The sequence below is a fragment of the Styela clava genome, chromosome 13, assembly GCF_964204865.1.
Source record: "Styela clava chromosome 13, kaStyClav1.hap1.2, whole genome shotgun sequence".
NCBI lineage: Eukaryota > Metazoa > Chordata > Ascidiacea > Stolidobranchia > Styelidae > Styela > Styela clava.
In genome coordinates this window covers 1,269,007-1,293,665 of record NC_135262.1, presented here as the reverse complement: position 1 = coordinate 1,293,665, position 24,659 = coordinate 1,269,007, and the positions used below count along the sequence as shown (strand labels likewise).

General features: G+C 37.1%; 1 protein-coding gene across 1 annotated transcript; it reads right to left on the bottom strand.

Moving 5' to 3' along the window:
* Positions 1–937: 937 nt before the first annotated feature.
* Positions 938–16,338, bottom strand: LOC120328223 (uncharacterized). The gene is made up of 9 exons (XM_078119392.1): positions 16,098–16,338; positions 14,462–14,599; positions 13,678–13,760; positions 10,113–10,256; positions 8,974–9,094; positions 8,378–8,516; positions 5,701–5,838; positions 4,016–4,148; positions 938–2,126 (listed from the first exon to the last, which is right to left on the bottom strand). Exons 1-9 carry the CDS (start codon positions 16,279–16,281, stop codon positions 1,992–1,994), a joined length of 1,215 nt encoding a protein of 404 aa, XP_077975518.1. The 5' UTR covers positions 16,282–16,338; the 3' UTR covers positions 938–1,991.
* Positions 16,339–24,659: the final 8,321 nt, after the last annotated feature.

Genomic DNA, 24,659 nt, shown 5'->3' with positions numbered 1-24,659 from the left:
AGATAATATGGAACACCGATTTCATTATGGGATGGAATACAAGTTCAAGACCCTACTGGTCTAAGACACAGATGTGTCATATTGCCCCCCAACAAGTATAAGACATGATTCCCCCCCAACAAGTATAGCTGCAACACACACGCAAGGGCCGGATCATGTCTTTTAGAGGCCATAAGCACTTTAAGACTTTGGTGCCTTATATATATGAAAAGTAATAATGAACTGATTTTCTATGTCACGCTGGTCCAAGGTTGTGGGCTCCGCGGGCCACAAAATTATTTCGGCATTGGTCGCGGGCCACAATAGTACCAAGAATAGGTAAACAGTGTAGTAAAAAACAAGCACTTCTATTGTGTAAAGTAAACACATAGTTAACAGGCATTGCCAGCTAGGCTAATGGCATCCGCATTCGATTTTTAGTTTTGTATCATGCCTATATTGTTAGCATATATTCCCGACCAAAACGATAGAAATCCAAGTAACAATTTAAACTGCCCATTACATCATTGAACTTCGCTAGTTGCTTCAGCTAGCCATCATAGTATCATGCTAGTCAATTCAGTCACAGTAGTGATATAACAACAATATGTCGAACGATTCTCCTGATTTATTTGATGAGAAGCAATTTAAAAGAGGATATTTTGATTACTATTCGAATGCGGCGCGGGTCACAGATAATGAAGCGGCGTGCCACATGTGGCCCGCGGGCCTGGGTTTGGACCACCCTGTTCTATGTTATCTGAAGTTGAATAAGCAAGTTTCGATATTCCTTACTAATGGAGGGCAAGTTACGATTAATTTACAACAGCTCTCATACTTACAAAAATTAGTAGGGACGTTTAAGCTGGTAGGCTACCCGAGAACTTGCCACAGGGCCAATTTTGAGGTCTGTTTTTCAATAAACACTGATGCATCATTAAAAAAAAAATTATATGAAAATTTCTGTGATGCCTCCTTTGCCTTGGTGCCCAAAACACGTGCTAATGGTTAATCCAGCACTGACAGTGCTAGTGACTTGCGACTCTTTGTTTTTATTTGAGTGTGGGCAATGTGTGTAATCTTTAGTAGTGTAAAAAGAAATTGTCACATCAGCCGTCGAAATTTCGGAAAACGAAGCAAATTTAATTATCAAGTGAAAGTGCGACACAGAATGGAATACTTGTTTTATATCCTACTTGAAAAACTCAACTTTTCTACTTATTCGTCCCATCTGTTTAAAGATCACATTCCCTGCAAATTACCTCAAAAATAGGAAATAATCTTGTTTATGAAATATTTATGAAATTTCATTAGATCATGGTTTAATTCTTTAGAAGCAACAAGATACAACTGCAAAGATAAAGATTACAATCCTTGGAACAAAAAAATAAAACAAGAACGGCTAATTTATGTTGATCGTTATCGTTAATTTGAGTCGCTGAGAAACAAACGTAGCAACATCAAAAAAGAATCTAAAAGTCGTATATTACAGGGTTTCGCTACAAAAACAGATATTAACATATTAACTTTACGATATTAACATTCAAAACGCTACACGAACTTGGACTTTTAGGTTAAGACACTGCTCTGAAGTGCATGAACGACGTTTTGATAATCTATGACTGTAATATAACGGTTCCATTACATTTGAACCCACGTACATTTGAACCCATGACAATTGCACCTGTATGCTATTGCACCTATGGAATTTTTTTTGTTTCACGGATAGTTAAACCCATACTAACCCTAACCCATGGGTTTTAGCACCCGCATATAGATTGAACCCGTGGATATACGCATGGGTTCAAATGTACATGGGTTCAAATGTACGGTCACCTAATATGACATATGCCTTTAACTTGTAAAAGTTATTCTTTGTAAAAATAAATAGCCGTTCAACAAATTTTCTGTTTTTCTAGCGACCACCCTGTATTTCTCTGTTATTCATTATGAAGTTGCAAGTTTGCAAGACATAATTCAAAAGCAAAAAGATCGACAGAAGCATCTCAAAGCTAAGCTGGGCAGCTAGGCCCGATCTCCCAACCGTCCATGCAATCTCTTTTCTCAATGTGTTCAATCATAGCGTCAAATTCTTGCCAGGTCGTCGCTCTGAAAACTTGGTAGCAACGGGAGCCATCAGCGAGTCCCTGGAAAGAAGTTACAAATAAGTTACTTGTTCCAGTTGACTAATTTAATTCAAATTTATTGCTGAGTTGTTTTCCCATGCTTGTGTGATTTAGAGATGATTTTTTTTCATCAGATTGCTTCATTTCTTTATTTGTTGCTATATTACAGCATTTGATATCGCTGACTGGATGACTCACTGAGTCTTTCGCGATCTCACGTTAATTGCAATAAATCGATATTTCTCGTTATTTATCGATCTTGATTGGTAAGTATGTTGATAGGTATTTGTTTGTTTGTTTGTCTGTCTGTTAGATACACGCGATATCTCACGAAAGCGAGGTTGAATCTGCTTCAAATTTTGCATGTGCATCCATCATATTTCGGACCAGAAGCCTATAGATTTTGGATGAATTATGTCGTATAATTAGCGAGGTATTAATTATATGACACACGGTGTCACTATGGAGTAAGAGCGGATGAATCGAAACCGCGGTCTCTGTTCCGGGATCCCCTAACTTTCGGTCGATAGGTCTTCGGTCTCCGACTGATATTCTCGTTTGTTTGTTTGTCTGTTAGACACTTTCGTATGTTACGCGATATATCACGAAAGCAAGGTTGAATCTGCTCCAAATTTTGCACGTGCATTCATCATATCTCATATCACACATCATATCTCGGTGATGGGACACGCAGTGTCGCTATTGAGTCAGAGCGAAGGATACACGCCGCTAGATCGAAGTCGGTAGTCTTCGATCGTTATCTAGTTTTTTGGTTTGCTGCTTTTTTCTTCTGCTTCAAATTGATTCTTGCCTAACGAATAATAAATATCTGAATCTAGAGCAAGACATTTTGAATCGAGCTTTCGAATCCAATTCAATAGTTAATAATTCAAATTGATTCAGACGGCAATTTGGATTCGTCATATTTGTAAAACGCAGTTCTGGGATACATATGACTCTTTTCTGCCTTGTGAGTTATTGACGAAACATGCTTGTTATTGTGTGAGACAACTCCTCTAACTGACTGAGTGATGAACTCTTTGTTTAAAATCCAAATGATTCATATGTCTTGAGGATCTAATTCAATAAAAAAAGTCACAAACAAAAACTCAACTAATCCTGAACAAGTAACCGGACGAAAGTCGAGGTTTTGTTCGTTCTCCCGATTCTATAATCAGTTACATTTATTTTTGTTTTATCTGTTATTATTATCGTCTATTGCTGATTATGGAGTCGAAATAAACCTATACTTATACTTAAGTAACCGGACGAAAGGCTGTGGTTCGTGATATGATTACGCCGTCTTATCAACTTCTCTCTCCGCTAGTAATAATACATAAATAACGAATTTTCGCACGCTTTACACGGCTCCCGAGGACAGTTTATTCTTGTGGATGTCAACAAGGGAATTTTCAAAAGGGGGGTTGTAAAATTTCTAATTGTAGTGAGTCTAATTTAGTGAATGTTTAGGTAAATTTTCGTGGTCATTGTGGCATTCTTTTTGTTGTCCCTTTTATATATATGATTGTGTCGAATTTAGTGACTATTTAATATTGAGTTGTTCGGTTGCTATATTTGCTGCTTCAATGCAGCTACAAGGTGTCGCTGACTGGATGACTCTTTGAGTCTTTCGCGATCCCTCGTCTATTGCAACAAGCCGATATCCGTCTTCGTAATTTGTTATATGCCTTTTTTTATTTTTTCATATCGTATATTGGTTTTGCATGACGAAAATAAAATCTGAATCTGAATCTGATCGTGACAACTAGCGGGTCAAAACCTTTTTTTTTACATTTCGAAGGTGTGTGTATGTGTGTGTGTGTGTGCAAGTCCAAGTCCGACCCGCAAAAGTGTGCGCCCCTAGTTGTCAGCTACTCCAAACCAAAGTTTGAAAACGTTCATCAACTCACCGCCATGATTCTGACACAGTTCGTGTTGCTTCCGATGAAAAACGTGATAAACGGGATCTTTTCCTTCTCAAATTTAATTCTCATCTTATTCAAAGCATTCGGGAGCGAGTTTTGGTTTCTGCAATTTGCGCACCTGGAATATAAATCAAATCAAGTTTCTTTTTTCAACCAGTAAAAACAGTAATATACAATAATAAAAAGGTAACAGGAGTACTATTCTAACTATCATTCAAAAACAGGGGGGGGGGGGGGGGGCGTAACCCCCCTTGAATGTCTAAAATGCGTTTCGAGTTTATCAACTGTAATGTATGATACAAAAAAAATCTTTTTTTCACATTTTGAGAGGGAGTACTTCCGCTTTTCAACCAGTATAAAACATACACGACGTTAAAAAAGTAGATAATCATACATTTTTACTGGGAGTAGAAGTCGCGGGGTACAAAAAAAAATAATCATACACAAAATTAAAAAAAGGATAATCACACAGTTTGAATCCTCGGAGAACCAACGTTGGTTATTATTGTATAGACGAGACATTGTGATAAGTACAACTGTTGGCCAGGCTTACTGGGTCTAGTCAGTTGATGATTGAACCATGTGTCAGTTGAGGATTGACTATGTTGAAATTGGGGAATTTTGAACGAAATTTTGTTGTTTTCGGGAAGGGAATGCAGAAGTATTACTTCGTGATGTAACAACAAATTTCATATTAATTAATACTAGGGCCTCTATTCTGTTACGGGATGAAAATATAATATTTGATCCATTCCTTGAAAAAGATCGCCATCCCCGCCCTATCAAGTTCATACTTCCGAAAACAAATAACTGGCTGAATAATTACACATCCGACATTGACTGGTAACTAGGGCTTGGAATGGTTAACCGGTTAATCAGTTAACCGATTTTAGATGGTTAACGGTTACGATTTATTTTAACCGTTAACTGGCATCACAGGTACAAATCATCTTTAAAATGTACAATTCTTCCAAAAATGATTACGTCATCGCAAATTTATCTCATGTGGCGTTTAATTCAAAAGAATATCGCTAACTGTATTGGTGTGGACCCAATAAATGTGAAAAAAATTGAAGTACCAAGATTGCTGATTATGAAAATTTGACGATAATTAATTATGAATCAGTTTTCGGTCGGAATATATTGTTCACGATTTTATTTCAAAATCGTAAACAATGTCAACCAACAATTGCGTAGTTGATGCTGTTTTTCCTTATATATCTCAAAGTAAAATTTGCACATCAAACACTGAAAATTTGTCACATAAATGAAATTTAATAACGGAATCGGGTTTTACTAAAATACTTCCATATGACCTACCCATGCTGCATATCTCTTGCAGCAGAGCGATCACGAAACTATCTCGATTCGTGAATAATTTTGAGCGATACCAGAATAAGGTCACGCGAAATTGCTTTGTAACCATTGTGACGTAACAAGCTAAATTATAAATTATTATATGAACGTCACGCTGCGGTTAACCGGTTAATTTTACCCGGTTAACGGTTAAAGTGTTTTCCCTGAAATTCCCAGCCCTACTGGTAACAGGACGAAAGGCCGTGGTTCGCCATATGATTTAGCCGTCTTATCGTCCCTAGATAAATATGTAAAGCCTATCTTATTCTATAATATTAATATGATATCAAAGCGTTTAAGGTTTCGCAGCTTACCCATCAGTAATAAGTACGACGACCCTCTCCGTTCCTGGAACCTTATTCCTTGCCCCACGTCCAGGAACGATCACGCTTTTTAAAGAATAATCCAGAGCGTCTGTTAAGCATGTCCGTCCGGCTGTTTTCGAATTGTAACTGAAAAAAAATGAAAACATTAGATTTTTTATGTTCGTTATGCAGGAAACATTGTGAACACAAATGAAAATAAATTAAGTCGAAAGAAAAAGGCATAAAGGCCGCGAAAGGCATAAACACTGTAAATAATAAGTTTGCAGTATGCAGGCTTGTCCATAAGACATATTTTTTTGTATCTTCCCATTTCATGGATGTTTCCAGGGACAACCTTGTCGATGTCCTTCCTCATTACAAATACATACAAGTATACGAGGAAAAAAAAAGGAGAGAAAAACATTTAAAAGGTGAAAAAGTGCAAAGACTAACTATTAATAAAAATCGAACTTTATATTTCAATCCAATTAAAGAGTCCAGCTGCACACTAACACAAATGTATTTCTGTAACGTTTCGTCCGACCAGTGTCCGACTTCCTCAGACAAACAGTTTACAACAATCTGATTCCCACGTTAACTACAATGAATCAATGTTTCTCGTTATTTATCGATCGTGATCGGTAGGTATGTTGATAGGTATTTGTCTGTCTGTTAGACACGTTCGTACGTTACGCGATACACATTTCCTGAGCACCGCGATTATAATCATTGTGACAGATATAGAACAGTATATTGCCTGGTATCCAATGGAATTGCAGTCTTATAAAATGTAGTGAAAATACTGAGGTTTGTTGGAGTTCAGTGCACACGATTTTCGAGTTAATTACAACAATCAGATTGTTGTAAACTGCTTGTCTGAGGAAGTGTGACTCTGGTCGGACGAAACGTTACAGAAATACATTTGATTTAGTGTGCAGCAAGACTCTTGAATGGCATAGTATGGTCATGTTTATTCCTGCTACAGCATCCTTGCAGCATACGCATACGGATCCACTGGCATAAAGGCATTGAGAAAGGATAGGAGGTTAGTCTCGCGCAATCCAACCCAAATTAATATTTCAATGTTTGTTTTAGATTTCATCACATTGGGTTTATACGTTAGTCCAGCGGATAAGAGGTAAAATCCTGCACTTTTGGATGCAAGCATGAAACTTGGTACACATGTACAGTAGCATCCCCTGATCAACTTTGGATATTGTGCCATTCAAAAAAATACCCCGTTGCCATGGAAACGAGGCATCATCCGTATAGCTATAAAAGTGAAAAAAAACATTACTTTAGGAAAGGATATTTTCAAGATAAGTAAACCGGTGTGTATTTAAGAAGTAAAGAATATGATCAGAAGCGCATTTTGACAATTGCCCTTGATAACAGAATACCTGGTTACCATGGAAACGAGGTATCGACCAAACATGATTATTAGTCGCACAACCTGAACCCTAACCGGAACACGAATACTACATTCATGTTGTGCGCCTCCTTGGTGCAAGAACAAAATAATAATAAAACGATCCATATGTACTCTTCGTTTCCAATAATTGATTGAAGTCCGATTGATTCAAGTACCACTAAGGCAGGGAGGGCGAAATACCGCGGGCAGGATCCAGCTCGCCGAAGTATTTCATCCGGCCCACTTGTGCCTGTAGAATTTACGACTACAATATATATAATATATTTTCTATGTATATACATTTGCGTTGAGACTAACGAGTCTTCGGCTACGATATAGAATGTATTATCTGCTTCTGTAAATAATGTGGAAAACCAGCCACATATACCTGAAACTCATCCAAGATGATCCGATTGCTACATTATGCTGTTTATTATATAAACCTTAGTCTAGGTTTGGACTTATTTTTCTACCAACATTCTCTCTGCAGCTGCCGTAATTTGCCAGCCACTGTAACAAATCCATCACTATGAGTGGGAAACGCAATGTGGATTCCGAATGACGTTTTTCAACAAGGAACGGAGAGACGTATTTTTTAAAGACAATATTCGGTGCTCCCGAAGTATGCGAACCAAGATGGCGGACATCGGAACGTAACATGTGTACTAAGTTAGGGTTAGGCGATAATTTTTTTCCAATTTTCCCTATTTTTGTCCTATTATCAGTTCGAAGACTAGCCAAGAGCCTTCCGTAGTATTTATACCTAAAATTATGGCCTAACCCTAACCTAGTACACATATTAATAGGGATGGGTGAGCTCCAGAAGTATGTGCACCAAGGTAGCGCACAACATGAACGTAGTATTTGTGTTCCGGTTAGCGTTCAGGTTGTGCGACTAATAATCGTGTTTGATCGATAACGATACCTCGTTTCCATGGTAACCAGGTATTCTGTTATCAAGGGCAATTGTCAAAATGCACTTTTTATCATATTCCTTACTTCTTAAGTACACATCGGTTTACTTATCTTGGAAATATTCTTTCCTAAAGTATTCTTACCCTTGGATAGCAATACGGATAATGCCTCGTTTCCATGGCAACGGGGTATTTTTTTGAATGGCACCATATCCAAGATTAATCAGAAGATGCTACACTACATGTGTTCCAAGTTTCATGCTTGCATCCAAAAGTGCACAATTCTATCATATTTGAGGTCTTATCCGCTGAACTCCGTGAAAATCAGATAAAATCGATCATATCTTAAAGTGATACTCACGTAATATCCTTCATATGATTCAAAACTTGGTGTCGCTCAAAAAGTTCATCGAAGCCGAGGTGAACATGATTCTCTTTATCAAATGTCATAACGCCGACTCTTGTTGTGTGTTTGCCAACAGCGATGCTTCCGCAGAGTTCTGAAAAAAATGGGATAGCCAAGTTCAAAAATAAATATATCACCACAGCTAAACCGAGGTGCCACATTTTTCAAAAATGGACTTTTTTAATTTTATGTTTATTTGGACCGTTAATATTAGGTGGTACCTCATGTCCATTTTAAATATAGCTGTGTAGATCAAAAAATTACAAAAAGGCGATTTTCCCAAAATTTGAATGTGACATAAGCTGATCTGGTTTTACTGCAGCATTACAAAATATGAGAAAAATCACTAATAAGGCCACTACATTGTCAGCAATAAAGATGTGATTTATAAAAAATACATAAGTGACTGGATATCAGGGCATTTGTGCAAACTTTCGATTTTCATGCATAAGTGCTAATCTAAACATTGTGTTTTCTGACATATAAATAAATGTATGATCGCTGGTGTGTACCAGTATCAGATGTTGAGTGAAATTTCAAAAAGGTCTTACTTTCAGTTAAGGCTTTGGCCATCTTCATTTCTCTTTTAAAATTGTTCTCGTTTACGCTTCCGCTCTCGTCAACAAGGAAAAGTACGTCTCTGTGTTTGTCACTCAGAATTGGATTGGATCTCTGAAAACAAATATTTTGGTACTCTTGAAGTATGCGCACCAAGATGTCGCACAACCTGAACCCTAACCTGGTACACAACCTCAGTTCAAGTTGTGCGACATCTTGGTGCGCATACTTCAAGAGGTTCAATATTTTTTAGCAACAGGGGAAGGGAAATGATGATTAAAAACGCTCCACCTTGTTGTCTTTTTGATTACTTTTTGATTACTCTTTTTGATTACTGGGGACAAAGAAAAGATCATTTAACATTATAACTCGTTGTCTTATTTTTTTTTTATGAATGTGAAAGTAAAGAATATTAAACGTTCTAGTCTATTTTGTTCACTAGAACTATTCTTCTTCTCTTTGAATTGATGTCATGTTTTCACATTTAGTAATATTACGTGACAAAACCAAATTCAAGGTGACAAAAGTTCGACTTCGACTTTTGCTGAAATTTGAAGCTCCTGGAATTCTAATTTCCAAGTTAGACCGCATGAGCTAGCGGGTTCGGCCGGAGTCGGGAAAAGTTGGTTTTGAAGAGACTTTCTAGAAAGCGTTCCAAGCTACGGAAAATGCTTTTTACATTTCTGGGGGTTTCAAACATTTCAATCCTACTTTACCTTTAATCTAGTCATTCTAATGTATAATAACATTACTCGGTTTACTCCTCGAATTATTTTTGAAGTTAGGTATATAAGGGGCGTCGTTATCAGAAACTTGTCATGGACAGCAAAAAAGTTTGGCCCGCCCCTGGAGGGAGTTCACAGCCAATCGAGTTTGACGACTTGGAATATATAGAATAGTGATTAACAAACGGTGGAGCGCGCCAACAAGGAAAGCGTAGACAATTCCATTGCGATTCCATCCACATATTTTCAACATGTTTTTTGAATAAAACACACTTTCGCCTTACTATCTGTTATTTGTAGCTTATTGTTAGCTAGTTATTTTTGAGGCGGGCGCGAGGCATGACAAATTCTAAATAGGGGGCGCAGCTTAAAAAATTGAAGAACCCAGATTTAGAATATTCAGTTACTTTCACTCTTTCTCCTGTTTCCCGTCGTTTTCTCGACGATCCACAAGTTTTCCCCATCATTCGAAGAGTTCCTGATGGATCGGTGTGGGAGTTCTCTTGGCATGTGACTTTCCCATCTGGTCTTTTTACTAAATTAGTTCCAGTCTGTAAATATAAAAACAATTAGTCATTTGATTTTTGTGAGAGAGATTGCTGAGCTCCTCTCCGCCAGGGGATGGTTTATTCAATCGTAGGTCGATTACGGCGTCATTAAATCAGCGGTGCACAGCTTTTTAAATCAAATTTTCCTCTTCGCCTGTTTGAATCGCGTTATTACCCCCATACTTTCCGTAAAAACTATGTTTCCGTTATTTGTTGGATCTTTAATGGACCCTAGTGTCATGCGCAAGTCGCACTCCTGCTTTCGTGCAGTTCATGTAATTTATAATGTGTGAGTTGGGGCTGGGTATTTTCGAATACCTTGTGATTTCAGAATCGAATCGAATAATTTTTTCGAATCGAATCTCAAATACAAAATATATAATGACTTTATTATAGTAATTGGTCCTCTCAACAAATGAATTACTGAAGACATAGAATAAATCACTCAGATAGATTACTCAGCGTTCACACAGAATAACATAACACTACAGAAAATAGTAATACGTTAGAATTTCGTTAAAAAAATATGACTCCAATAAAAAAAAATTGGGGAATTCACCTCGACCATTAGCGGAAAGATAAAAACAAGATGACGGCGATTCGAAATTTAGCTCTGAACCGATTGGAATAATTTACTATTCGAGTCGAGTCGAATATTCGAATATTTGATTCGAAATGCCCAGCCCTAGTGTGAGAATCATTGTAATAATGAAGAGCTGAAAAATATTATGAATATATATACTACAGCGGGAAACGTTGACCTATACCCCAATAAATTCATTGAGCTATCTTTTAGTTTAAACATCAAAACTTGGTTTCAGCTTGATTGTGGCAGCATCCGGGGGCTAGACTGAATTACCCTACGGGCTGAATCCGGCCCGCGGGCCGTATTTTGCCCATTTCAGACCTGCAATTGTAAAATAGTTAGCACCAAACGGGGCTTGGTAACCGAGCGAGAGACAATTGTTATATCCAGGATTTGAATAATTATATCTCCTAAATATGAAACTGGAATATCGGTTAGAAACCGAAGACTTATCGATCGAAGGTTAGAGGATCCCCCAAAACAGTGGTCTTACTCCATAGTGACACCGTGTGTCCCATCACTAATAACTTAATAAATCGATAATTATAAGACATAATCCACCCAAAATCAATAGGCTTCTGACCCGAGCTATGATGAATGCACATGCAAAATTTGGAGCAGATTCAACCTCGCTTCCGGGAGATATCGCGTGCATCTAACACACAGACAAACAGACAGACAAATACCTATCAACATACTTACCGATCTTAAGATCGATAAGGAACAACATACTTACCAATCTTAAGATCAATAAGTAATAAGTCGGTAGTTATCTCCAGACTGGATTTAGGAATCAAAAGAGATTCGTTCATCCTATATCAGAGCTAATCATCTCTTTTACTTCCCTCTGACAACGAGATACAATTGTTTACCCGAGATTTTAATCAACAATTTGAAGATGTGTCTTCCGGGAGCCGAAGACCGAATTTTAATTAACTTTGAATTTAAACCTATACTACTGTAACAACTTAATAGGTATTATAATTAGAAGTGATGTAACAATGAAACAATACACATTAATGATATCACTATTGAAAAACTTGACCCAGTGAAAACTACGCAGCGAAAAGTATATGTTTTGTCGCTTAGTCCTGACATGTTGTTTTATAGCTTTGAAAAAGCAAGTTAGCATTAGTTATCAATATTACAAAGAAGAAGGTAATATACTTTGTCGTTGCCAATCTCTTACTGTCGCCGAATCGTGATGTTTTTTCACACTTTTTCGGTACCGGTAGGCCGTCGTAGCAACCATTATTAGCCTAAGCCAGTATTTCTCAACCTATGGGTCGCGACTCAAAACTTGGTAGCCTGAAACTTTGTTTGGGGTCGCTTTTTTCAGTAAAAACCTAAAAGGTAATTATTTCATTTTATAGTAAATTTTATTGAATATATATATATATGAAGTGTTGCCATAATAGTGATTGCGTGTCTGCGTAAAAGCTTGCTAGCATTTATTTCGCTTAAATAAGCGACGCGTCGATTTAAAAAACTTGCTGACGAAAAACAGGAGCGGAGTTCCCACTTTAAAGTAATTTCTCAGAAAGTAAATGTTATTTTTTTAATTAATGTGTGCAAGGTTAAGGTTAGACCATCATTTTATTCCAATTTTTCTTATTTTAGTTTTATTACGAGTTTGGGGACTAGCCGAGTGACTCCCGTAGTAATTGTACCTGAAATTATGGCCTAACCCAGGGGTTCCCAAACCAGGGGTCACGACTCTAAACTGGGTCGGAGTGATAAGTAGGTAGGGTCGCAAACAGTTCATGGGGTCGCTGAGTTATGGTAGAGGGTGGATGTGCAAAACATCTAAGATTTGACAAACCATGTTAAATTTAGCAGTTTGTACCATGGCTTACTGTAAAACAGGCCCATAGGCATTGCTCTATGCTTATGCTATAGAAAATGTAGGTGATTGTTGTGACATCACTGTTTGGTTTTAGCTTATTTTAATTAATACCACCACATGACCAATCTCAAAAGTCCAATAGAAAAAAGCTCTAAAGTTCCATGAAAAATATATATATTGAGCTGTGGTCGCACTGGACACTTGAAAGTTGTCTTTGGGGTCGTCCTGAAAAAAGCTTGGGAACCCCTGGCCTAACCCTTACATGGTACACATGCTACGTTCCGGTGCCCGCCATCTTGGTTCGCTTACTACAGGAGTACCCACAAGAGTACACGTTTAATCTTTTAGCATATTCTTGGGTTGCAAGAATTTACAAAATATATAAGTTGGGTCGCTTGATATGTATGAAGGTTGGGAACCACTGGTCTAAGCGACTTAGGTAATTTTAGCAATAAAATTTAGTGTTACAACCAAATCGTTAGCGCGAAATGTCGAGTTATTTTAGGAATTTAAACGATAGACGACCGCAGCAAATTTATGGTTACGTGCACCGCAGATAACTTTTTGTATTTACAACTACCGTTTGTTCTATTATTTTTAGTGTATTATGATATAGACAGTGGTGGGTTTCAAATTTTTTGTCAGTCGGTTCCTTCACAAAAGTCACATTTTCAGCAGGTCTTGTTACAAACAGAACATTGACCGTAACCAGTAATGCTAACCAGATCGCTGATCTCATACAATTGCGTGAGACGGTTCTATAGAACCGGTGCGAACCGGCTGAATCCTACCACTGGATATAGGGTTGTCTTGAAGGTTTATAAACCGTTATAATTATAATTCACATGTTATGGAGGAATCCCAAATCCTGAAGGCCCTTGGCCTTCCAAACTTAGTGCCAAGATTAGTTTTACTCTTATGTTTTTAGCACTTTATGAAAACGCATAATACAAATATTTGTCGATAGTCTTAAATTAGTAAGAGCTTCTCACCCTACGAACAGTTGATCCGTCATCAGTACCAGCTGTGAACGAATCGAAGAAAGCGGAGGCGGTATACTCAACTGGAGTGCAATCTGGAATGGATAAAAATGGTAAATATGGTATTTGAATGAAAATTGCATATATGAAGTAAATATACAAATGTGAAATGTGTAGTGGTTCGCAAACCTTTTATCCGCGTCCTCTTTTTAGAATTTGTCAAGTCTCGCGCGTAAGCATATTAAGTGAGGTTTATGGTATGTTTTGGGTTAGCATAGATATAAAACTTATGGTAAATGGTCATAGTAAGCATCTGAAGTGGGATTCATGCTATGTTCTGGGTTGGGATAGATATAAAACATAAGGCAAATGGTTAGAGTAAGCATATGAAGTGGGATTCATGGTATGTTTTGGGTTAGGATAGATATAAAACATAAGGCAAATGGTTAGAGTAAGCATATGAAGTTGGATTCATGGTATGTTCTGGGTTCGATATGACCTTTAGAAAAATGGTTTTAGGAGTGTGACTTAAATATGTTCTGGGTTATAACAGATATAAAAGTGTTGGCAAAACATAAGGAGTAAGAATATTACGTGGAATTCGCGATATGTTCCGGTTTACTATAGATGTAAAACTTTCGACAATCGGTTAGAGTAAGCATAAAAAAAAGGATTTATTGCAGATTTGGAACAGTTTTTCTCGCAAAAAACACCGACCCATTATATCACATAAATCGTTTTGAAATAAACGTAAAACCAAATAGCCAGTTGAAACACGGTATATCACAGAACTTACCTATTTCACGCTTGTTGCTTCCTTTACAAGCAGCGCCTCCGTTCTTGGCTGGAATCTTTCTTCGCGTCTGTTTTATTTTGTACACACCGTTGCCTATGTGAAAGCATTTCGAACCTGACCATGCGACCCATTTGCAGTCTAAGAACAATAGTGAATAATGCACAAGTTGAAAGTCAAAAAAAAGTCGATTGATTCGCAGTTCGACGCAGGCGCAAGTTACGTAGAACACGCTAACATTAAACTAAAATTGGAAGACATATTGAAAGCTCGCGTCGGTCATGAATTGAATATTTCACTCAACATAAAGACTCAATTTACGAGTGGCGCAGACTTTCTCAGAAGCTGTTGCACTTTTCTATCGTGTCTATACAAGTGGTCATTCCTAAATATGCAATGCTATTTTCAAGCTTGGTCTTATTTTCCGGAAAACACGGTATGAGATATTGCGGAAACCCTGTATATACTTTGATCTATACTTGTGGATGCAGAAATATTTGATTTATCTCAAGTTGAAATTATAGGGGGCGGCAGAGCAATTTAAATTAACTTTATGAGACGACTTTTTATGTAAAGTTGAACAGAATTAACGTAAAATTGTGACTTTGATATCTCAGTGCTTCTCAACATGTTACTGATTGCGTACCACGACAAAACCCCCTTTTAGGATGAGGAACAATGACACAAGAACCTATGGGAGAATTTTAGGTGACACTACATCCAGTGATGAGCTGTAGCCGGAACGCACCGGAACGGCGTTCTTGTTATTGGACATTTTACTGCATTTGCGTTCCTGTTGTTGAAATAAAATTATGGTACAAAAAGTCTAGTTTTTCTGGTAAACCTAGTTATAAATTTATGTTTGGTTACTTCATAATCCGTAATTCTTTTTACATCACATCACGCAAATAGTACAGCAGTAACGTGTAATGTAATATATGTTTCCCTGACCTTTGACCCCATTGAAATTTATCCAATACTCTAATAATAACATTTGTATTGAATTGCTATGAATATTCCAGTAATTTTACACATGCACATTTCAGATAATTTCTTAATATTTCATTGCAGTTCTTTGACTTCATCTTAGGACATACAAAACTTTCTGCTAACGTCCGCGCCATGTTGCAAACATATTACATTTTTGCGAATTAGGTGCGTTCCGGTTGTTACGATTTTTCCAGCTCATCACTGACTACATCCATTTCAGACATTCGTGCAAAGTTTTAACGTATTAATTTTATGCAATAACAACGTACTAATTGCGTGCAAAACCGCGAGAGAATTTGCGTCGTCTGCCTTCGGAGCTGAAAGGCTTTGATCATCGTTTGTTTTAGATAGGCAGTAGTGAGCGAGGGCGATCTCAAGACAAGAACTAGGAATACTATAAACCCGTACAGCAAATACATTCAGAATGGAAGTTGAAACGTTGTCGCCATATTTTAGCCAACTCTGCTGCCAACAAACTGCTCGCGTACCACTCGAAAATCTTCTACGTACCACTGGTTGAGAACTACTATTCTAACTGGAATACTGAAGACCAGAATGGGCAAAAACTCATGGACCTACTGTCGATATCACTTGAGCATAGAAAGTGGTTGCTTCAGTCACTAGAGATAAATCGTACTCGTAGCCATACCTCTTATTTTTTGTTTTTTTCCCCCACCATCGTCTCCCCAAAGAAGTGCCTGTCCCAGGGTACAGCATACAAAAACCAGAACAGCTATAACCAATGATGTTTTCATGTTTGCAATTTTCCCACCTCTACAGTTTAAATTAATAAGAATATCTGTAAAAATATGATAAAGAGATTGGGATGCCATTCTTTATTAGGCGATTCAGGAGTCTTGCTGCACACTAACACAAATATATTTCTGTAACGTTTCGTCAGACTTCCTCAGACATACATAGTTCAACTATAACAAGAAAAGCCTTTAAATGTGTTAGTGTGCAGCAAAACTCTCAAATCACTTAGGATAGCTATCTATTTTGGGGGGAGCTGACTCAAATGACCCTATGGTCATATCGCTCCCCCGAGTCTATACCGAATTACTTTGTGTATATTGTATATATTTTTTATTGATTCAATGCTTTTATTTTGGTTGACGAAATAAATCTCTCTCACTCTTGCTATAGCATCCGTGCATACTCATACGGATCCACCGTTACAAAAGCATAGAAGGCCGATAAGTAGTTAGTCCCGCAGAAACCAAATGAGTAAGCGCAAGTCTTTATTTACGTTAAATGAAATCTAATGGGGTGGGCTGATCTGTACCACTTTAGTATGCGATCTCAGTGGTTGTATAATGTGAGGGATTTTGGTAATAGCCTAACCATAGTACGCGTACAGTAGATTATCGACATGGTAATCTACACGACGAACGCGAAACCGCCACAAGGTGCGAAATTTTTGATGACGTCATCGCACAAAGAAATCCCACAGAGCCCGCAGAAATTTTTGAATGAAGTAATAGCTTTCTGGCGACAAATACAATCTTCAGCTACAGCAATTGGTCTAGTAGTTTAATGCGGTTTTTCAAAAAATAACAACAAGAATAGGAAACAACCCATTAACAAAACTATCCATGTGCGAAGTTTTGGACACCCATACATTATATACATAAGAACCCCTGCATTGTATCGGCGGAAACCTAAAGTCCTGCGAAACCTCGATTGAAAACAACTGAATTACTGTATAATGTATAGGAGTGCAAGCCTAGCAAGAAGGCAATGTTTTTGAATGACCCGACGTAACTGAAAATAAATTCTGGAATTTGTAAATCCGAAAATTACGTGAAGCGTAGTAAGCAGAAGCTATTGTTTCTAAATACCAATCAGCCCTTATACAGCCCGTAATATGCGTATTAATTGTATGTCTATACCAGTGGTTCTCAGTTTTTTTTCTTTCGTGGCATATTTTCGTTGCACGAAAATACTCGTGGCCCATTCAATTTTTTTGCAAGGGAAAAATTACACGAAAAATCAAAAACATTTGCGTAAAAATGGACACTTTCCCTTTAATATTCAGAATGAAAATTACCATTCAGTAGCAAAAAACAGCATTGTCAATAATTAGTACTACAATCAAAATGGAGGATAGTCTATATTTGCCTATTAAGCCTACCGTTTTTCTTGTTTTTCTTTTCTTCAAAATTAAGTTGGAAAAAAAAATTACCAAATACTTCATTACATTGTTATTTAATGTAAGCTCGGGGAACCACCTGGCAGCATTGGCGGAATCCCGTTTGAAATAGTCATATGTATAGTCCGTCATTTGCTTTGCTTATTAGCCCTACATTTACCTATATGCTTATCGTCTTAATGGTTTTTCTTTTACTTAAGATGTAATTGAAAATTGAAAACTACCTTGCTTTTCCGTGAAGCAAACCTCGTAACCTCACTAGCTTTAACAACACTGAAATTCTAACTATTTTTGCCTTTTTACCGTTTAACTTTAAAGCATAGAAACCCTGTCTGTCCTATACTCTGATCATCTTTGTGACTTCGCAACAGCGGAGAGTAATTCATTTTACGAATTCAATATCATTTATATGCGATGATACGGCGGTGGTATTAAGTAGATATTAAAACTTCATACGGCATTATTAAATTAAGCAGATGTATTAGAAATCGTTGTAAAACGATGTTTTGCCCGATTTTTTTCATTTACGACTTATACTAATAACTGCTAACTATTTAAACCTGAATTAGGAGGCATCACAAATAATTTTTGTCGCAAACATACCATATCGAGGCTCGAAACTGCACAATTGCTTCAGCGCCCGTTAAATATAAAGACTGAATAAGCCCGTTGTTCCTACTATATCATATATAAGCCTTGAAAAATTGTGTTTTCATGTTATCACTTTTTTCTTGGTAGAATTGTACCGCGAAATCGTTGAATTTTTAATTCGCGCCTCCTAGCATTTTTATTAACTCTGTGGGATTTTTTTTTATGAATAATCAACTCTTCTTGTTATTTTCGGGTTCTGACTGACTAATTTTTCCATGTTAATCGAAACTTCAATACATTGTGATTTAATAGTATGATATTATGACGATATAATTAAAAACGGGAAATTTTTTCCCGCGAAATAACGTAATTGTTTATGATATCATATACAAGAAAATTTCGGTTTATATGAGGTAATTGAGAGATTTCGAAAGCGAATGAATGTACTAGTTTAACAACGTACTTGCTCGCCACGTAGACACATTTTAATATTCTATTTTTTATTGTGACTTATACAACTTCAACTCGTACCTTTCGCTCCGTATAAGGCACCGAACAAGCAACCACGGCTATACCCCGAGCTGTGTAATCTACGATGCTAACGCATTTGGTCTAATGCTCCAACTCAGTGGTTCAGAACCGTTTTTAGCGCCCAAGCAAAATTTTAAACCTTGAAGTTGTAAGGAGCCGCATATAAGATAACGCAAAACAAAATAGCAACAGAACAAAACTCAAGTATGTATTTTAAAATAACAACATCAACAATTCTCGGATGGATCAGAATTGGTGAACAAGCCTAGGAATTGAATTTAGAACTCAGATAGCGAAATAACTAGTTTTCAATGTAAAGTATGTTACTTGCCGTGGTGAATCATGATTTGTTACTAATGTCCCGAATTTCATTAGTTCAAAATGAAACTGTTTCAAATTATAGTTAAAATGAAGAGTTCACTATATCGAATATGACTAACTTATGACGCATGCATTTTAGTTGCAACAGGGAAATTTACAACAAGGAACTCATTTAAATCTATCTATTAGACGTAAAAGAAGTGTGGGTCGTTCTGAACGACATAATTACGCAGAGTAATTATCACATATCAAAATATGTTTGTCTGAGAATTCCTTAGACTTCGGTTTTCTATGCGATGACCGCAAAACAGAACTTAGGTCAATTGAAACTTTATCTAGGGAGAACAAAACTTATTTGCAAAGTGTCCTAGATTGCTGAAAATTTGGGGTACAATCATAAAAAAAACAGAGTTTTAAGTGTTAATTTTTTTTTCTTTCTATTTTTGTTGAATTCGGAAATTTATGGGTTCTGTATTTTAAGGGTCACTCTGTGTGAACATTATGTGTTATTATAAGACACCGTCCTTGTTGCTAATTCTCCCTGTAGATAATATATTACCTGGTCGCATATAAAAACTGTCGTCATGAAGTGCTTCCAGGCGTTAACACTGTTCCGTTAAATCCTTCAGAAACATTCGTTGTTATTATTGTAGTTGTCATTTACTTCAGTTTTTTACATTACGTCATTACTTATCGATTTTAATCGGTAAGTATGTTGATAGGTATTTGTCTGTTTGTCTGTCTGTTAGATGCACGCGATATCTCACGAAAGCGAGATTGAATCTGCTCCAGATTTCGTATGTGCATTCATCATATCTCGGACCAGAAGCCTATTGATTTTGGATGAATTATGTCGTATTATTAGCGATTTAATAATTAATTAGTGATGGGACACAACGTGTCACTATGAAGTAAGAGCGCTGTTTTGGGGATCCCCTAACTTTCGATCGATAAGTTTTCGGTCTCTGATCGATATTCTCGTTATAATTGTGAGAATTAGACGTTTTTATCTCTCGTTAAAGCTAGATAGCTTTCTCCAAAAACAAATCTCGGTCAAACAAAATACATTTGTGTGAGTGTGCAGCTAGGCATCAGTTCTCTAACGGCGGGGCGCGCCCCACAAGGCATAGACAATTTTTTGAGGGGGCGCGAAGTTGATTGGAAAATATTTATTTGATCTTTCCGCCGTCTTTTGGATATTTACATTTCTTTATTTTGGTTATTTACGTTCCATCCACGTATTTTCAACGTGTTTTTTTTTGAATAAAAAAATACTTTTGTGTTATTGTCCGTTATTTGTAGTTCATTATTAGGTGGTTATTTTAGAGGTGGGGCGAAACTCGACAAATTCTAAAAAGGGAGAGCGACCTAAAAATTTTGAGAACCTCTGAGAGTCTTAAATTAAACAAACTACGCTGAGTGAGTTTTTTTTAACATTTGATAATGCGACAGCTTGAGGTAAGAATCATTCCGATTAATTTTTTCGCACTCACGTCAGAAGTTTAAACTATCATTTTTGTCCGACCATCGAATGATCAAAGTTATAAATTGTCTAACGATAATTTTCTAGATTGTTCGCAAAATTAAGAATTAACTTCATCGAATAAGACTAATTTCAAATGCATTCATAAAAAGTATTTTTAATGTTCACAACTGAAAATCAATAACTGATGTATGTAACAATGGGAAAATATGACAAAGTCTCATTTCAATTTTCTTTCAAAAAATAACAGTAGGTCTTATTTTAGGGATGTGTTTTATTTTCATTTATCGAAAACAAAATTACAAAGTAGTAAATTACGAAATTTCCAAATATACAAAATATGAAAACCGATATCCATTTACTTATAAATAACACCGCCATCTTGGTTCACATGCTTATGGAGCGATTTTTTGTGAAGACTTGGTTTTTCGTTTGGCCAAACAGAGATATTTACGCAAATCATTAATTTTGGTCTCGAAGTAGAGCTATGGATCATTTTGTTAATTGTAATTAATAGTCACTAGACGTGTTGGGAATCGAATTCGGGACCTTTTCTAGTAAACAATGTTACGTTATCGTCGCGTGTACCTCGTCAAATCACGAAAAATAGCTTTATGAAACGCCCGAGGGCTGGATTTATTTGAGTTATATCATCAAATAGGTAAACGATGATCATTTGCCGAGTTCATGGATAGTTTTTACTGAGTTGAAACTAAACGGCGGTTTTTATTCATACGGTTGAATCGAGCGCATGTCGGAAGTTCTCTCATGGATTTGGCTTTAGAAATTTCGAGTTTGACTACTCCGAGTCCGTATAGTGACCGCTAATATATACCTTGTTATCTTTATTAATAAAGTTCTTTTAAAATGGCGAGTGCACACAGAATGGCTAACATGTAGCAATAGAACACACCTTGGGTTAGTTTCTGTTTTGGCCAGTGATATCTACACATGAATCTTTAAGTGTTTTTCAATTTGCCAATGATATTACTCAATTCCTCTATCAGTAGTTTAGTTAGTCCAAGCGCAATCACGGACTTTCAAAACTTCGATTTAAACTTAATAAGAACAATAATTAGCAAGCTGAAATTCGCTGTCAGGCATGTTCCAATCAGGGCCACTCCACAATGACAATTTCATGTTTGGGCCACCGACCAAAATAACCCAATTCCTATTCACTCTTTTATCTTATGAGGTATCGATACCACAGCGGTATCATCGCACGAAATTCATGTATTGAGTAAGCGATACCAATATCGAAACTGTTGATTTAACGCAGATAAAGAATTACTTCGAACACTGAGCTTTTAATTATTAGTCCATATGCCGGGTATGTATAGTTTGTGAAATCTCGTATACTCGCCGAACACGGTGGATATGTCACTCGAGAACGGTTGTTTTCAATGGCCGTGCAAGCTTTCATAAATAACGTTTTATTAAGTAAGGTTTAATTATTATAATCTTGCTCATTTGCATTATTAACGAATACATTTTGGAATGAACAAGATAACAGTGGAACCGCCATAGGGTTCAATGTGTTTGTTAGTTTCTACCTTACAATATCTGTACCAGTATGCATGAAATGTTGCCACTTCCATAAGGAAGGCAAAACCAAACTGGAGCTACACACTCGTTTTATTGAGTTTGAACAAATGAATTTTATGGAGTACGTTTTGTGATAAAGTTTGATATCAGCACGTATTTTTTTGCTATCCCATCTAAATAGGAATGTGAATTAGGTGGCGCAAGGGTTAACTAAAATGAGAATACGTTTTCAAAGTAATCTTGTCGCATGCCACGTCATGTTTGAATAATAACATGTGATTTACATATTTATCCCGAGGAAGAGGAAAGCCGATAAAACGACATAACCATAGGGTGGACCACCGCCTCTCGCCCGGTTACCAGTCCAGTTCGGGTATGGAATTAGTTAGCCAGGTATTTGTTTTCCTCTCGCAGATGATCATCCCCGTATGGGAGGGTAATCACAGGGTAATCAGAGATGCGATGGAGAGCGTATTCCTAACGCTTTGCATGATGCGCCACACCGCCGAGCAAAATTTCAATGAAACTCCTTACTTATCGATTTTAATCGGTAAGTATGTTGATAGGTATTTGTCTGTCTGTATGTATTTTTGTCTGTTAGATGCACGCGATATCTCACGAAACCGAGATTGAATCTGCTCCAGATTTTGCATGTGCATTCATCTTATCTCGGACCAGAAGCCTATTGATTTTGGGCGAATTATGTCGTATAATTAGCGAGTTAATAATTAATTAGTGATGGGACACAAAGTGTCACTATTGAGTAAGAGCGCTGTTTTGGGGGATTCACTAACTTTCGATCGATAAGTCTTCGGTCTCTGACCGATATTCTCGTATTAACATTTACCGAAACGATTTAATGTCACAAAAAACTACTGCTGAAAAAACGTTTCCGATGGACCAAATTTAGAAAATTTACTTTTAAACGAGGCATAGCAATTCCGATCACTGTATGTAAATGTTTGCGTGCTAACCAATTTCATAGCTAAAATTTATTTATTTTCATGTTTGAGAATGCTTGTTTGTACTGTAAGTGCTTCAGAATCAGTGCGAATACATATCAACTTCTCGGTGTTAGCGTGCGTTATTGAGATTTGGTATAAACAGAAATATTACTTTTCACCAAACCGCCAGCATGCCATGTGTGCGCTTTTGGCGTGTCACATTTGGCAACCCTTGTTGTGCACCCTTGGGTCGGTCCTGTTGCAGTGACTCAAAAATGTCGTGCCCACTTGTCAAACTTTTACCCACAGTTCTGAATATATATTTATTTATTGTGGGGCAAATGATCCAAGTAAGCATACGAAGTGCTATGTTCTAGGTTTTATATATGCATTGCTTTGGCAGGATAACTGTGGGACAAGAATTTTTTGTATTAATCACGTAATAAAACTTACTTTCTATGCTTGCTCTAATGCAATCATTTGCTTCAAGTTTCACAAACCATCCTGTGCAAGAACATTCCTCTGAACTTTTTTTACTACTATACAACTCGAGGTTCAAAACAACCGACAGAGCAAAAGATTTCTGTGCTTTTAACAAAACGTCTTCACTCGCTCCAAATTGTTCAAATACCGGTGCAATAAACTGTTGAAACTGGAGTTAAGTATCTCTAATATTTAAAGTACAGGGTGTCTGGCTAAGATAAGTTGTCAATATTTTCCCAAATGTTGGGAAAATAGGCTATTACTGTGTTTTCGCTGAATTCTTTTTTCACTTTGCTATAAAGACTTTACAAATTATCATTCCTCATTTGATCAAAACGACGTCCCCAGCCTCAACCATAAAAGGAGTGTGCAGGGGAGGTGAACGCGTATCTATTTAGATCAGGGTGGTCCAAACTCAGGCCCGCGGGCCACATGTGGCCCGCAGCTCCATTATCTGTGACCCGCGTCACATTCGGAGAGTAATCAAAAAATCGCATTTCGTGTTGTTTCGTAATAAAATTACAACTCATCATCAGAAATATATTTTTACATATTGTTACATCAATAATGTCACTGAATTGACTAGTGTTATGGCTAGCTGAGGCAACTAGCGAAGTTGAATGATGTGCTTGGCAGTCTAAATTACTATCTGGCTATATTTTTGGTCGGGAATATATGCTAACAATATAGGCATCAAAGAAAACTAAAAATCGGATGCGGATTCTATTAGCCTGGGATGGCTATGTCTGAGAACTATGTGTTTGCACAATGAAAGTCTTTGTTTTGTATTGTACTGTTCACCTATTCTAAGCACTATTGTGGCCCGCGAACAATGCAAAAATAATTTTGAGGCCCGCGGAGCCGACAACCTTGGACCACCCTGATTTAGATACTCTGGTACGAGAGACTGGAGGTTAGAACAAAGATCTGAAGCCCGAACCGAAATTCGAGCCGGATCGGAAATATCAATCATTACGTTCGGGTCTGGTCGGGCTTTTCTATCGCTGACTTTTTTTTAAATGATGCGTTTCGGCCATGTTTTGGTCACGAGAGACCGTGGTCTGCAAAAAACAGAAGTTGCCTCATCAACACGACACATAGGCCTACTGTACTAAAAACTCTTGTAATGAGAATTCAAAAATCTCCTAAATAAAATATAAA